At 41.7% G+C, this 15,426-nt stretch overlaps 1 protein-coding gene across 1 annotated transcript in view; it reads left to right on the forward strand.

Annotated features, from left to right (window-relative positions):
- The window catches only part of Thsd7b (thrombospondin type 1 domain containing 7B), an 839,983-nt gene that overhangs the window by 387,751 nt on the left and 436,806 nt on the right, over positions 1-15,426 (forward strand). Inside the window, exon 7 of the mRNA XM_051147323.1 lies at positions 2,605-2,802. Within this exon, the coding sequence (XP_051003280.1) occupies positions 2,605-2,802 (198 nt within the window). The remainder of the gene's footprint in view (positions 1-2,604; positions 2,803-15,426) is intronic.

The following is a 15,426-nucleotide window of genomic DNA, read 5'->3' on the forward strand; positions in this document are numbered from 1 at the left end:
GAGCAAGCCCACACTCCATTTTCTTATACTCTTTTTAAATATTTTTTAATTTATTTTTTCAATGTATTCACTTTATATCCCAAATTGTAGCCCTTCCCTCATCTCCTCCTGGCCCCACCTACTGTCTCTTTCTGCCCTTCTCTCCCTCCCCTAGTCCTTAGAAATGGAGAGCCCTCCCCAACTACCATCTGACCCCAGCCTGTCATCAGAATTACCTGCAACCTCTTCCTCTGTAGCTTGTCAAGGCCGTCTAGCCAGGAGGAAGTGATCCAAGAGCAGGCAACAGGGCTCATGTCAGAAGTAGTTCCTACTTCCCGTATTATGGGACCCACAAGGAAACTGTATTGCCTATCTACTACACCTGAACAGGAAGTCTAGGTCCTCTCTATGCATGGTCCTCCATCGGTGCAACAGTTTTTGCAGGTCCCTCTGGGCCCAGATTTTTTGGCTCTGTTTGTCTCCTTGTAAAGTTCCTGTCCCCTCTGGGTCCTTCTATCCTCCGACTCTTCCATAAGACTCCCTGAGCTCCGCCCAAAGTTTGGCTGTGAGACTCAGCTTCGGCTTCCACCCCCTGCTGGGTGGAGTATTCCAGAAGACCTCTATGATAGGCTCCCGTCCTGTTTCCTCTCTTCAGCCACTTCCAGTGTCTATTCTGTTTGTCCTTCTGAATGAGAATTAAGCATCCTCCCTAGGGTCCTCCTTGTTACTTAGCTTCTTTAGATCTGTGGGTTATAGTGTGGTTATCCTGTATTATATGGCTAATATCTACTTATAAGTGAGTATATACCATGCCTGTCTTTCTGCATCTGGGTTACCTCACTCTGGATGGTCTTTTCTAGTTCCATTCATTTGCCTGTAAATATCAGGATTTCCTGGTTTTATTTATTTATTTATTTGATTTCCTGGTTTTAAATAGCTGAGCAGTAGTCCATTGTGTAAATGTGCCACAATTTTTTTTATCCATTCTTCTGTTGAGGGCCATCTAGGGTTTTGTTCCAGTTTCAAATAACGCTGCTATGAATATTGTTGGTCAAGTGTCCTTGTTGTATGGTGGAGCATCTTTTGGGTATATGCTAGGAGTGGTATAGCAGTGTCTTGAGGTAGCACTATTCCCAATTTTCTGAGAAAGCACCAGAATGATTTCTGAAGTGATTATACAAGTTTGGACTCCCACCAGTAATGGAGGAATGTTCACCTTTCTCCACATTCTCACGAGCATGTTCTGTCACTTGAGCTTTTGATCTGAACCATTCTGACAGGTGTAAGATGGAATCTCAGGGTTGCTTTAATTTGTATTTATTTAAGTGCATCTCTGCCATTTGAGATTCCTCTGTTGAAAATTCTCTGTTTAGCTCTCTACTCAAATTTTTTATTGGGTTGTTTGGTTTGGTGGTGTTTAATTTCTTGAGTTCTCTATGTATTTTGGATATTAGCCATCTGTCGGATGTAGGGTTGGTGAAAATCTTTTCCCAGACTGTAGGCTGTTATTTTGTTCTATTGACAGTGTCCTTTGCCTTACAGAAGCTTTTCAATTTCATGAGGTCCCATTTATTAATTGTTGATATTAGAGTCTGAGCTGTGGGTGTTCTGTTCAGGAAGTATTGTCCTGTGCCAATGAGTTCAAGGCTCTTCCCCACTTTCTCTTCTAATAGATTTAGTGCATCTGGTGCTAAATTGAGTTTTTTGATCCATTTGTACTTTAGTTTTGTAAGGTGATAAATATGGATCTATTTGCATTTTTTACCTGTAGACATCCAATTAGGCCTTCCTGTACTCTTACCACGTTTTACAGTTTCACAGTTGATCTTTTTCTTCTACTTTACTTCGATTAAAGTGTAGTTTGTGATTCTGTAGTATTTTAAGACCTGTCTATGTCCTTATTGTTGACTCTGTGAGTTTGAGAACCCATGTCCAGGTATGGTGGAAAATGAGGTCACAGATGTGCTTGATAGATGTGCTGATGTAGAAATCTCTCAGAAGCTGTCTAGGGAACTCTCAAAGCAGGAAGCTGTGAATGGCCAGGCACTAGGCACAGGCAGAGGTATACGCGTGTGGTTTAATGTAAAGACTAGGCTGGAGAGATGGCTCAGCGGTTAAGAGCACTGAATACTCTTCCAGAGGTCCTGAGTTCAATTCCCAGCATCCACATGGTGGCTCACAATCACCTATAATATGATCCAGTACCCTCTTCTGGCCTGCAGGGGTACATGCAGGCAGAGCGCTGTATACATAATAATGAAATATTAATGTAAAGCAGCAAGGATGTCAAAAGCAATAGTGAGAAGGAAATGTGGATATATCTGTCAGTAGACGCTGCTGCATGTCCTCACTGATGCTCCTTCCTTGTGGATACCATGGATACACCCTCTTCTTACTTCATCTAATTCCATCTGTCCAAGTTCTCCCTAAAGACACATTTACACTCATTCTTTTTCTTTCCATTTTGTAACCCTCCATCTCATAAGTAAAACATATGAAAGCAATGCGTGCTTCAGAGCTGCAGGTGTTTGCAAAGAAATTTTTACCTGCTGCTCAGCAGCTGCCTCTTTGCCTTTGCTGGATCGGGGTGAAACACTAAAAATCTTGCTTTCTCTCTCCTTTCAGGCTTTCGGATGAGACAGCGCCATGTGCTCATTGAGTCTACAGGGCCCATGGGGCGCTGCCCTCATCTGGCAGAGGCTGTGCCTTGCGAGGATCCAGTGTGTCACCGATGGCTTGCTTCAGAAGGGATCTGTATTCCTGATCATGGGAAATGTGGCCTGGGACATCGCATTCTGAAGGCTATCTGTCAGAATGAGCGAGGTGGGAGATGGTGACATGCTGATGGCTAAGTTGTACCAAACAGGGGCTTTGCTGCTATGCAAATGTTCTGTTCTGTTTTCCGACAGGGAGAGAAGCTCCAGCTTTCCTACACTGGGGCATTTGTGGTAAATTGGATGACAAATCACTGTAGATTTGGCTATGATCACATGTGAGAACCATAAAATATCACTAAATGCACTGTTTGATCATGCTTAAATATACCACTCTGAACACACAGAATTCTTTGGAAAATTTTTTTTTAGTTTATCAGGACAAATAGAAACAAAGTTGTCCCAGCTTATGAATGCAGGACGTTTTATTTTCTTTTGTAAAGATCAGTTTATGACATGCCTTTATTAAGTGTTAGCAAAATGCCACCTGTTTAAGATGCTAGGGTTAAAAAGAAAAGGGGAGGGAAAGAAAAGATTAAGTGAAATCTTTTCATTTATATAACATTAGACCAGAATCAGTTCCGGATATAATGCTAACATTTTCAACAAGCTATATTTAAATATAAGCTGTCAGGATTTACACAATTATTAACAATCATGTCTGTCCTTGATCACCAAGCTTTTGGTACAATGCTTGCTGGAAATGAAGTGTGGTTTAAAAATATGTAAGTCATATGGCAGTGGGAAAAGTGACATTTAAAAATCTTTATCCTGGAGATTAAAAAGAACTCTGTCTCTCAGAGGGATGCGGAGCGTGTCTCCTAATCAGCCCTGGCGTGTGAGGCCCCGTTCACAATGCTCTGCGTGTGTAGGATGAAATGTTTTGACTCATGGAGTGAAGTAATCCACAGAATGGGAGGAAATTACAAAGCGGATTCAGCCTGGATATTAGCATCCTCAAAAGGCTGGCATCTGGCAGACTCTTTTTTAATTTCTTCCTCCCTTTTCTCTCTCCTGCCTTTCTCCTTCACTTCTTCATCCTCTTTTTCTTTCTCTAAAATAGCTAACATAAGTAGGCAAATGTACACTTTCATATTAAATGATTTATTCTTTCCCTGCAGAACCCAGATAGCTGTTTAATTAAATAGAAGGCAACAGCAGATTGCAATGGCTGCAATAAATAGTTGGACCTAATAGTGACTGCTTCTAATACAACCGTGTAATGCCTTCATGGGGGGCAAGGGTGCCTTGGGAGAGCAGGCAAATATGATCACTTCCATGGTGTTGACTTTGTATCATAGTTTATAATAAAAACTATAATTTATTCTTCTTCCTTGGGTCTTGGCAGACTCATTCTGGGATGCTTGTGATTTCTCAGGGAGTCTGGACTCTGAGAATCTTAGTTCTAGCTCTTGATCTTTGACCCCGATTCATGATTGGGAGCTCTAAGTCCTTTGCAGTTTTCACAGGTAATAGGAATGTCTTTTATTCTAGCAACATGACTCTGGCTTGGCTTCTGGGTGTAACTGGTCCCCAGGAAGATCAAATTACTACTAGAAGTTTAGAACTTTCATTCCTAGTCCTCAACTACAAGGAAGTAGGGACACTGAGGGCGTGAGCTCATTGTTAATCATCCCTGTCTGTAAAAGTCACAAAGACCCTGGACTAAAGAGATCAGAGAACAGAACTTCCGTGGACATGGCTACATGGAGATGTAGGCATACCACTGTAAAAGTGCCTGGACTTGCCAGTTCATCTCTACCATCTAGCTCTTTAGTTGTGTATCTTCTAATATTCTTTATAGTAACGCTGCAAATGTAAGTATTATGTTTTCAAGAGTTCTATACACTATCCCAGAAAAATTCTTGAGTCAGAGTAAGAGCTTATAGGGAGCCTGGTTTAAATCATGGGTGGCAACTTGGGGTATTGTTATAGGAGCGAGCATGAGAGGTTAGACTTTAAGCCACTTCCAAGAAAATAGTTCATAGAAGTGCACTTGAATTGTAGGACATCCAGTTGGTGAGGAGGAATGTCGCCACACCAGGAAGTATGGGTAAAATCCTGCTGCTCTAATCCTGGAAGCATTCGGTATTGAATGTGGTGTCTGAAGTCCTGTGTGGCAGGTGCAGTTCTGGACTTTCCCTCCACCCTGCTTGGAATTTTAACCCCGTCCTCTACCTGTAGGATAGCCAAAATATTTAACTTATGGAAGAATATTTCCCTTTAGGTGTCCAGGGGTGGGACTAAAAACTATATTTGACAGTTAAGATTCTGATGGTTAAAGTAGGCACATGCATGTGATGAGAGCTATCTCTGGTCCCCGCTTTTCAAAGCAAGCTTACAATGCATATGTGCTGTTATGTTTGGACTATGGAAATGGGGTACACATCAGTCTTATACAGTGCAGATATAACAAAGATCAGAATGGTCTTCATATGTGTATCATCTTTCTGTCCTCCGGCTGAGAAAATGGAAAGCTCATTGGGTTGGGTCCCTTAGCAACTAGTCACTGTGCGTTGGCCATCTCATAGCAGGTACTGGAAAGTTGTCATGACAACACAGGTCCACAGCATTAGAGGTTCCCTCTATAGCACAGATTCTGCCCTCTCCAGTGGTGGTAGGGTTTCCCCCTTACCTGTCACAGCAGTGTCAGGCTCTGGTACTTATTCCTATGAAAGGACTTAAATTTGCTTTTTGACTGACATAGTCGGCTTCCGTAAAGAGAGCTGGAATTTGTGATTGCTCATCTTAGCTCTGTGAAGTCTGTGTGTTTTTAAGTACGTGGGTGAGCGTCACTGTGAAGCAGCAGCCATCATCATGGTGCTTGAAACAGGCTGACCTGGTGATAACTAAAGCAAGCTCCTCCTCAGTGAGGAGTTGCAAGCATGGTCTGGGTGTGCCTTCTGTGCCTGTGCCTGTGCCTGTGCCTGGCTGTGTGCCTCTGTGTCTGGCCGTGAAGACTCATCATAGGAGCTTCCAATCAGATTTTCCACAGGGGCTTTTTATCAGGGTCTTCACATAACTGCCACACTGACAAAGCTGCTGCCACTCATTTAAATGTTGGGCAAAAGAATGTTTGAAGTATGGTTTCCTGTGACTTATCACACTGAGTTATCAATGGCTTTGCAGACTTTTTGTTTTAGAATTCATGTCAAGCTAAATGGATGTAGCTGAAAGAAATTGTCTTGTACTTGATATGAGAAACTCTGAAACTAGATCTAATCAGATTTGAAGCCTATTAGAACTCCGAAGGGCAGCTTGCTTTGTCTTTCTTGGGTCCTGTCAGGACTCCGGATAGAAGAATGCAGGAAAGAAATCCCACGAACTCCTAAAATACCCATGTTCCATTCAAACATAGAAGCTGAAGGATTCTCACCCCCCTCATGCATGTTGTATTCTATGTATGTGTGTTTATGTATGTGATCACATGTTTCTGGGTACAGGCGTGTGTATGCATGTGCAGACCCAAGGTTGACATTGAAAGTTTGCCTCAGTTGCTTTCTACTTTGTTCACTGAGCCTCATTGCTCAGTTGAAGCCAGAGCTTATTGATTCTGCCAGCCTACAGATAGATGACAGCAACGCCCTCTCCACCATCTCAGCTCTTGATATAGTCTAGAGATCTTGATCCAGTTCATTTTCTCTGCCATGTAAATCATAAAAGATAGAAAAAAATCTCAGACATAGCAGACAGCAACAGGTAGCAAACTTTATTACAAGTGAAGAAGCAGGGAAGCACATGCAGACAGACACCAATACAACACACAAGCATATGCACACTCAGACAGACAGACAGACAGACACACACACATGGTGAGATGGGGTAAAGATGACAGAGACCGGCAGAGAAAAAGAGTCCCTGAAAAGCAGAAAGGGGACTGAAACTGCTGTTTCTCTTGGAGGGATGAGTGAGTTAAATGTTTTTAGTGGCACAATACTTCTTCCCTAATTTTGAGCTGGTCAGTTTAAACAAACAAAAAAGAAGTGTGTGTGCGGTGTGAGCATCAGGCAGCATCAGGTAGGTGTGAGCATATTTGACCAGCTTGCTGGGTTAGGCAGAAGAGGGGTCCTAATGACATGAAAAAAGAGGTCTGGTAGAGGGATGAAGATGTAGCTAGAAATTTGTCATCTTCATAATCTCTTTGACCCCACCCCTTCCCTATCTACCTGTCAGGGATATGTCTAATTCCTAGTCTCCAAGCTCACTGTGAAATGTTTTCTTGGAAAAGATGATTAGAAAGCAATAGAAGTAGAAACCAAATGGAGACCTCCGCCTCCACACACAAGGATGAGATCTATGGACCACCCAGGATCCAATCTATTAGTTATCTGTGGCTTTCCCCAACCATGGGAACTGACTTCCAGGGCTTTGAGTGATGGGGTGGGTTTGATGCTTCTCTCCCCAGTATCTTATCATTACTATGTGTCTGTGGAAGTTAGTGAGTAGAGTGTGCACACATTGTTCCTGAGTCATCGGTAAGAACATTTCTGTACTTCAACGGAACCATTTTGAATGTTGCAAAAATGCCAACCCAACCCATTCAGAGAGCATCACAGTCACTCATTGTGGCTTAAACCCTGATTCCCAAATTAAATTAAGTTCAGTCACGTTTCACTGGTGACCAAGAAAGATTTAATAGTATAGATCCTGGTGACCACTTGGACCTTCCTCCGTGTCTCAAAGATGCAAAGTGGCCAATTATTCTACAGGTTGGATAAAGGTGGCTCTGCCCTATGTCCCATCAAACTCAAGAGTGGCCAACACCTTCTCTGTCCCATGCTTTGTCAAATAGTCTTTCCTGAAAGGAGAGATAACTACTTGTATATTTCAACCAAGCACATATATTTAGAGATAATATGACACAAAAACGTTCTGTACTTATAGAAAGTGAAGGACCAGCCTGCTGAGGTAGACTATGTCAGGACTAGCAAAGCTCACATGCTGACAAGTGCACTGAGTTAAATTCTGAGTGGCTGCATGAGATTTCTTAGGTACAAGGCTTCTTATTTTTATCTCTGCATCAGACCGTTGCAATGTAAATAGTTTCACTAATGGTGAGGAACTACTTTCCTAGCCTTAAGGTGGCTTTGCTTTCCTTCTCAAAGAAATTTTCTTATTCTTTGTTTTATATGATTTTGTTTTACTCTACGACCCAGAAGCAGGTTGTTCTTCAGTGACAGGCTCCTGAGGGAATGATAGCCAGCACATGAGAAGATAAGAAAGTGTGGGATCAGGAGGTTTCACATACACACCGATGGCACACGTAAGCAAGCTTATTATAAAAAAAAAAAAATACAGAGTCTTATGTACAATTTTTAGAGAAGAAACAAAATAGAAGTCATCAGAAAGATGATCCAGCAATGAAACAACGTCTCACCAGGGAAACACAGCCTTGGGACTCACAACTTAAGTCTCTTCAGGGTGAAAAGCCAAGTTCCCAAGAACCAAAACAAATCTGGCTGAGCTGCCAACTTGACTTTTCCAAGTCGGTGTCTGGTCAAGAACACGGAAATAGGTTCCTTTGACCTCTCATTGTGTGTCTGAGAAAGCCTTGGGCCACCCTGGCTTGCAACAATTTTTAAATTACAAGTGGGGAAGTTTGGGGTGGGTGGGGGGTGGGATGGGGTGTTTCCCATGAGTACAATTTCCCCAGGGGCCAGAAGATGACTGTGGAGTTCCAGAACTAGAGTTAGAAGTGGTTTTGAGCCACCTGCCTAAGTACACTCTGGTAACCATTGGGCCTTCCCATCCCTCCAGCCCCTCAATGGCATTCTTGTAAACAGCCTTGCCTTCCTCTAATAATCCAAGAAGCTATTCTTTCCTCTTACCTCAAGTGCATGCACTGACACCAAGGATGGTAGGACCTTCGCAGTGGGGTGGCTTTATTTAGTGAGGCCTGCCAGGATATTCTTTATTTCCATTATATTAAGATGGTTGAATGTTTTTTAAATCGATGCTTGGACTTAGAAGCTTTGTTTGTTTGTTTTCTATTTCTATCTTAAGGAGTGGTCTCTGATTTTCATCTTTCAAGTTGATGTCAAACTCCAGAGACAGCTCCATTGTTTGTGAGTTTCATGAGGACTCTAAGGAGAACCTCTTGTGTGCCAAGTCTTTCACTTCTGAGCCCTTTGATTATCCTGCATCTCGTGTTTCTCAGACGAAGCTTTAGCTCTCCCTGTGTTTACCTTTTATATCTCTTAGAAGACTTTCTAAATTTCATTTCAGGATGAGATTTACTTTATTGAACATTAGGGGAAAAGAAAGGGTACTAATTTGTTAGACATTCCTTTACCACATGAGCAGATTCCTGTGGTGAAGAGACATATTAAAGAGATGTATTCAAATTAGAGCCACTGCTGAGATTTAAAAGATCTAAAACAAAATTCAAACACGAATTTTCTAAAACATTTGAGCCATGGTAGCTCGGCTTGAAATAAGTCTGCAGTTTATTAAGATGTGTGCTTTAGAATGGATAATGAGAATTGGATTTCTTTTTTAAAGAACGACACTTGTTTCACTTTTAAATAGGAAAACAAAGAACCCACCTTCACGTCAGGATGTCATTCTTAAATTATGTTGGTCCATTCAAAAAGATCAAAGAGAGGGTAAAAATGGCTGTGTATTTTACATAAAGAATGAAAGCCCAGGCAAATGGGATTTTTGGATTAATGAGAGTTAGTTGCTCCTAGCATAAGCTGTGGTTCCCAGCTCAGAACATTCACCCTCACCGACCATTCTTGAACATGTAGACATGAAACACTCACTGACTCAGGTGCATCTCGGTACCTGAGGACTTTCTCGGGCCACAGCAGCCTTTCCAGGACATTTATAACCCTAGAAAGGAACCTTCAGGGAATGCTTCGAATGAGCTTGAGGTCTAGTTATTACGTCCTCTCACTGCCAGTAAGATGAGGAACTACTGGTGAAACTGTTTACCTACATGTACTTTAGCCTTCTTCCCTTTCTGGTCCCAGCTCCCCACTTTCCTCATTGCTGAAGAATTATTGCTGGGGTTTTACTTGCTGTATCTCAAAGATAACTGTGCTTGGAAAGACTTAGTGGATCCATTCCTTCAAAAGACAGAAGATTCAAATACCTTGTACCACAGTGAGCACAGCATTTAAAGAATCCTCCTCTAAAGAAGAAATCAGAGCCCACTTAATACTTTGAATATCTAATTTTGTCAATTGTTTATTAATAATCTAAGAACTTATACGAGCTGCTCTGTTCTTCCTTTTGAAAACAACAGCAACAACAACAAAATAATATCACATTCAATATTATCTTCCCATTCTGACCATTTGCATAACTCGTGTCCTGCCTTGAGTCTTATTTTCCACCAATTGTCATGAAGCTTTTGGAAGACAGGTTATTCATATTTTTACTTTGTAGTCGACTCAAAGTGTATTGCCCGGTCCTGCATAATAACAGGAGAAGCAGATACCCCCACGTTGTCTTTTTAAAAAATAAAATAAAACCTAATTACAAAAATAGATGCTTAGAAGAAGAAGAAAAAACCAAGAAATTTAGATAAAGTTGAAGTAGGAAAATCTATCATCCAAATACACTCACTCCTCTAAAGGTTTTCCAGGAGAGCCCAGAGTTTCTTCCGTGGACATTTTCCCTTAAACATCTTGCATTCCAAGGAATATTTAATCAGGTCCAAAGTATAATATTGCCTAATAAGGGAACATACGACCTTAGGAAATAGCTTGTCTAGCAAAGGGTTGTGATTGACTACTCTATCAGTGGTAAACGGAGTAAGAGAGGTAAGGGCTGGCGAGGCCAGGAGACTAGAAACATCCAGGAGAGCAAGAGTCACGGTGCACTCGGGTATGAATAGAACACAGGCACTATTCTCAAAGAGCTTGTAGCTTGATTGAAGACCCATGTTATCTCTGTCTAATTCTGTCTGTATGTGTGCAGATGGATACAGCTACCCATACTGCAAAGAGCACGTGGCACAAAGATGACGGTAGCAGCGATAGTGTAGGTGGTACAAGCAGTAACCCTGAGGTGTATAGATGAGAGATCTAGCCCTGTTGGGCAGAGGAACTGTGAAGTCTTCAGGATTCTTGCGGCCCCTGAATGGAACCTTGGCAACTTTCTAGGGGTTTAATTAGGTGAGGTAAACAACTGCCTCTTCATAACCTTCAGAAGACAGCCTGAAGCAAAATAGGAAGAAAGTCCAGAAACTCTTGTTTTTACAAAATATAATGTCTCTTTTCTAAATCTGGACTTTCTGTATAAAGGGGCAGTAGTCACAGATCCTATAATGGAATGGAACACTAAACTCATTTAACGTGGTGGGTATGGGCTTCCTGCCACCCTTCCACTTGTTAACGTGAAGCATATGTGACCAGGCAATAGTCAGCAGTCACTCCTTGTATGGAAAATCTGGTTCTGGGATGTTAAAGAGTCGTTTTACTCTATCCCTTTTCTTCTAGATCAATAGTTAACAAGTTAGTGTAAATCAAATCCCCTTGAAGGCTTGCGAAGACACACATTTTGACTGCTATTGTCGAATGTATGATTCGGTGGAAGGATTTGGGTTTCTAATAAATTCCTCAGTAATGAAGACAGTGCTGACTCAGGGACCACCAGTTGAGAAACATGGTTCTGAGCCAGATGGGGCTGATGGGCTGCCTGGTCATGTCAGAGTATGACAGCAGTGGGTCAAAGCTGTGCAAAGCGTGGCTTACACTGAGAATCGACAGTCTTGTTGATTGATTGTAATCTGTTGTCTCTTGCTTCCTGCTGAGGAAGTTATTTGTGAAACCCACGAAATGCATTACTCTCCCTCTGAACCCGGCAGTGAGTAAATATTCCTCTAGTTCCTTTACGGTTACCTGAATGGATTACTAAATGATCATACAGTGGAAAGCAATAGTGTCCCCTGCAAAGACAGAAGACACGGGACGTGTGAGATGAGTGATTTCGGTTTAGAACAGTTCTTATTTTCAGCAAGCTATCTTTCTCAGACCACCAGCCGGTAGCCATTTGGTAGCAGAGTCCTTACAGCGAGAAGAGTGTGGTGATGACAAATACATTGTACTCAATTTTGAAATGAACCTGGCGTTGCAGTAGAAAGTGCCAATAAGATCAGACTGTGCCATTCACGCTACAGGAATCAGACTGCAAAGGAGATTAAATTGGAGAGTTCCTATAGCCAAGCTCCTCATCCCCTTCTATTTAGATGTTTTGCAGCAAAATTAAAGATGAAACTCTAATACTGTTTGTCAATGAAGGAATCCAAAGGAGAAAATGGAGGCTCGTTCTAATCACGCTTTCACCATCTGAGTTGGGCAGGATGGTGGGGAATAGATGTAAACTGGCGAATCAATTTAAATGCTAAAGAGAGAAACACTGCAAGGCAGGTTTAAATACAGTCACTGTGTGCCACCTCCCGATAAACAGGCATTGTGTTCTGAATTACCTCCCCTTCCATCCTGCTATATCCTAGACATTGCACGGAAGCGTCCACCCTGTTCCTCTATTATTGATGCATCTAAATAAATTATTGTGTGCAATCATTATTCCCCCTGCATTCCCCAATCAGGCTAAGTATACACTGAATTTTCAAGGTTTTACTGTTTAGAAATTGTGTCGATGGAATAAATCCACTTATGTGGGTGCCTGCATCTCACAGAACTGTCTTCTTTTTCTGTCTCCTCCAAAATTCATCTTGGGGAGTTATCTGTGTATGTCTATCCCCTATGAATAAACCACAGACTGCACTAATACTTCCAAAGGTAGTTCTTAGGATAAAGTCCTGAGAGATGTCTTTCCTCGCCGTTACACTAAACCTCCCTCTGAGTATGTCCTTAATCCCTGTAAACCATTAGAGTATCAACAATAGGAGCTCCGTATGGTGTTACTCATGGGGTTACAGTTTTCTCACTCAGAAATGTACTTAATGTGCTGTCTCACATCACACATGGCTGTAGCTCTTGATACACAATCTCCAGTCTCCATTCTGTATAGGCAGAAAAAGTAAAAGGAGTATGAATTAAAATGCAAATTAACTAGGATGAATTCAACCTCAGGGATAGGCTTACCAAAAATGTGCCCATGTACGTATGGTTAAGTGCAATGCAATTAATCTCCTAGGAAGGCCCATTTATTCCACTGAAAAGCAATTAGAAAATGTTATTAATTGTTTTTATAACTAAGATCTTTTAGTTACTAAACTAAAAGAGGCTATATAATCTTTCTTATCAGGTATATTGATATTCCCAACACGCACCTGAAACGGCATACTACTAGACTCTGAATATACAGGTACTATGCTGTCTTGCTATATGTGTGTACCTGTGCTAACGTTTACCTTCTAAGTTAGAGATTAACAGCATGTGGAGGCATGGTGAGGGAGGATCAGGATTCTGCATGAAGATGGCGTGAACACAACCCTTCGGTAATATGACAGCTGGCTGATCACTGAGAGGGTTATAGATGACTACTGGGAATGTAGCATATGAATCATGAATGTATTAGACAAAAAGAAAGTTCATAATCCAGGCATGATAGAGTGGGTGTGCCTTAGGGTTTCTATTGCTAGGACGAGACACCGAGACCACAGCAACTCTTACAAAGAAAAACATTTATTTGCGATTGGTTTATGCTTTGTCCATCATCACCATGGCGAGAAGCATGACAGCATGTGGGCAGACATGGTGCTGGCAAAGCAGCTGAAAGTCTACATCCAGAGAGGCAGGCAGCAGGAAGAGAGCGTGAGCCACTGAGCCTGGGCTTGAGATTCTGAGACCTCAAAGCCTGTCCCCTAGTGACACATTTTCTCCAATTAGACCACATCTCCTAAAGTGCCACTCCCTATGGGCCAAGCATTCAAACACATGAGCCTATGTGGGCCATACCTATTCAAATGAGTAGAAAGGCAGACGGAAATTTCATTACACCACTCTCAGTGACAGGCAATGTACATTTACTGTTTACTTCTGAAATTTTCCATTCAATCTTTTTATACCAGAGTTTACCTAAAATAACTAAAACTACAGTGAGAAAAACTTAAGAAATGTACTTTACACATGCACTTTAATGATTGGTGGGTCAAAATTAAGAATCCATAGTGTACCATCCTGCCATTTAGTTCATACTTAATGGGTTATCTTATAGACCCAGAGAAAACAAATCATCTATGGAAAGATGTCAGACATATTTATTTCAAAATAAAAACAGGAATTAAAGCTGTACATGGTTGAAAGAAAATCCAATCATTTTTTTTTACAATAATGATAATTTTCTTACTCCATATATTTAGCTGAGGGTGAGGTGAGCTTCTAGGAACTCAGGTCTCCTAAGTGTCCACTCTGCTGTGTTGCATCTGCAGCACGCAGCCTGCATGCTATGGCCATGCTGTTTCCCTGCCTGCCTGCGACACTTTGCTGTCTTCCTACACTTTGCTGTCTTCCTTTCCACCCTCACAGTCTCTCACTGGCTTACAACCTGTAAGGAGGCTACCATGGCCTCATAATGAAGGTGTGACCTACTCTATGCAGTGGGGCAGAGACTAAAAGAAACCCTGGGTCCTAGAAGACACAGTTGATGTCTCTATATGGCCATATAAGCCCTGGCTATTAGTCAAGACAATCCCTTTCTCCTTGTTAAAGCCAATGTCGACCGGAGTTTGCATCACCTGTTCAGACAAGGTCTTAATTGATAGAGTGCCTGGCTTCAGCATTCTCATAACACCTTATGATTTAGTTATCGACACTGTTACTGCATTATATCGAAATTACCTCTCACTTGCCTGCTTCTCCTGTTTGACTCTTAGCTTCTCAAGGGTAGAAACCTTGACTCTTTCACTGCTTTATTCCTGGGGTGGTGCCAGAGTGTCTGGTATATTAAGAGACTCAACAAATGTTTGCTGAGCTTAGGAAAGTTATTTAAATTCTGTCACATGACAGCCTACTGTGGAACCATTATTCATAGTCCAGTTTTGCAGCTCAGAAATTCTGATACCCTAAAATTACACAACCAAAACTGTCTAACACCAGAAATGTGGCTTCTAGTCTTGGAAGTCTAAACATGTGCTGGTTTCACTTTATCAGTGACAGAGAATGCACTGACATTCTGCAGATCCATGTGATAGCTCTCATTTTATTAAGATGACTTAGGGTTTTGTTTTGTTAAGACAAATGTGACCTGTGAGTCACTCTCAATGCTGTATTTAGGGCACTCATGCCAAGTCACTGCAGTGAGCCCATGCAACGTATTTCTGGCCACCCTGTGAGCTTACCACCTCTCTTTTCCTCGGTGTGGGCTAAAAGCAAGAGCAAGATCAGTGGGCCCAGTGCAAACATGGAGCCCACCCACATTTCCTTCGAGCACAGAGGGAATTCGAGTCAGAGATACACGACTTAGTTATCTGGCTTTCCCCAGCAACTGTAACTCTAATCTTGATCACATCCAGACAGCTAAGCAATTTAGAATTTCTTCAGCATGCTGGGTTGGGAGTGAGGAGAACAGCAGATTTGCTGAAAAAGGGAGATATGAGAAAACGCAAAGCAGAGATAGGAAGCAGCTGTTAAAAATAGCGGTAGTTTTTCCAGTCCATCACAGTGAAAGGATTCTTAGAGGGGAGTGATGATCAAATTGCTAATACTACCATATTATGAAATCTGGCAGAGTTTGTTGAAATGAAAGCAAAGTGCTGTGCACAAAAGCAATCCTTCCTATTGCATTAGCTTACCAAATTATATTGAAGTGATGATTT

This window comes from Acomys russatus, chromosome 6 (assembly GCF_903995435.1).
Source record: "Acomys russatus chromosome 6, mAcoRus1.1, whole genome shotgun sequence".
Classification (NCBI taxonomy): domain Eukaryota; kingdom Metazoa; phylum Chordata; class Mammalia; order Rodentia; family Muridae; genus Acomys; species Acomys russatus.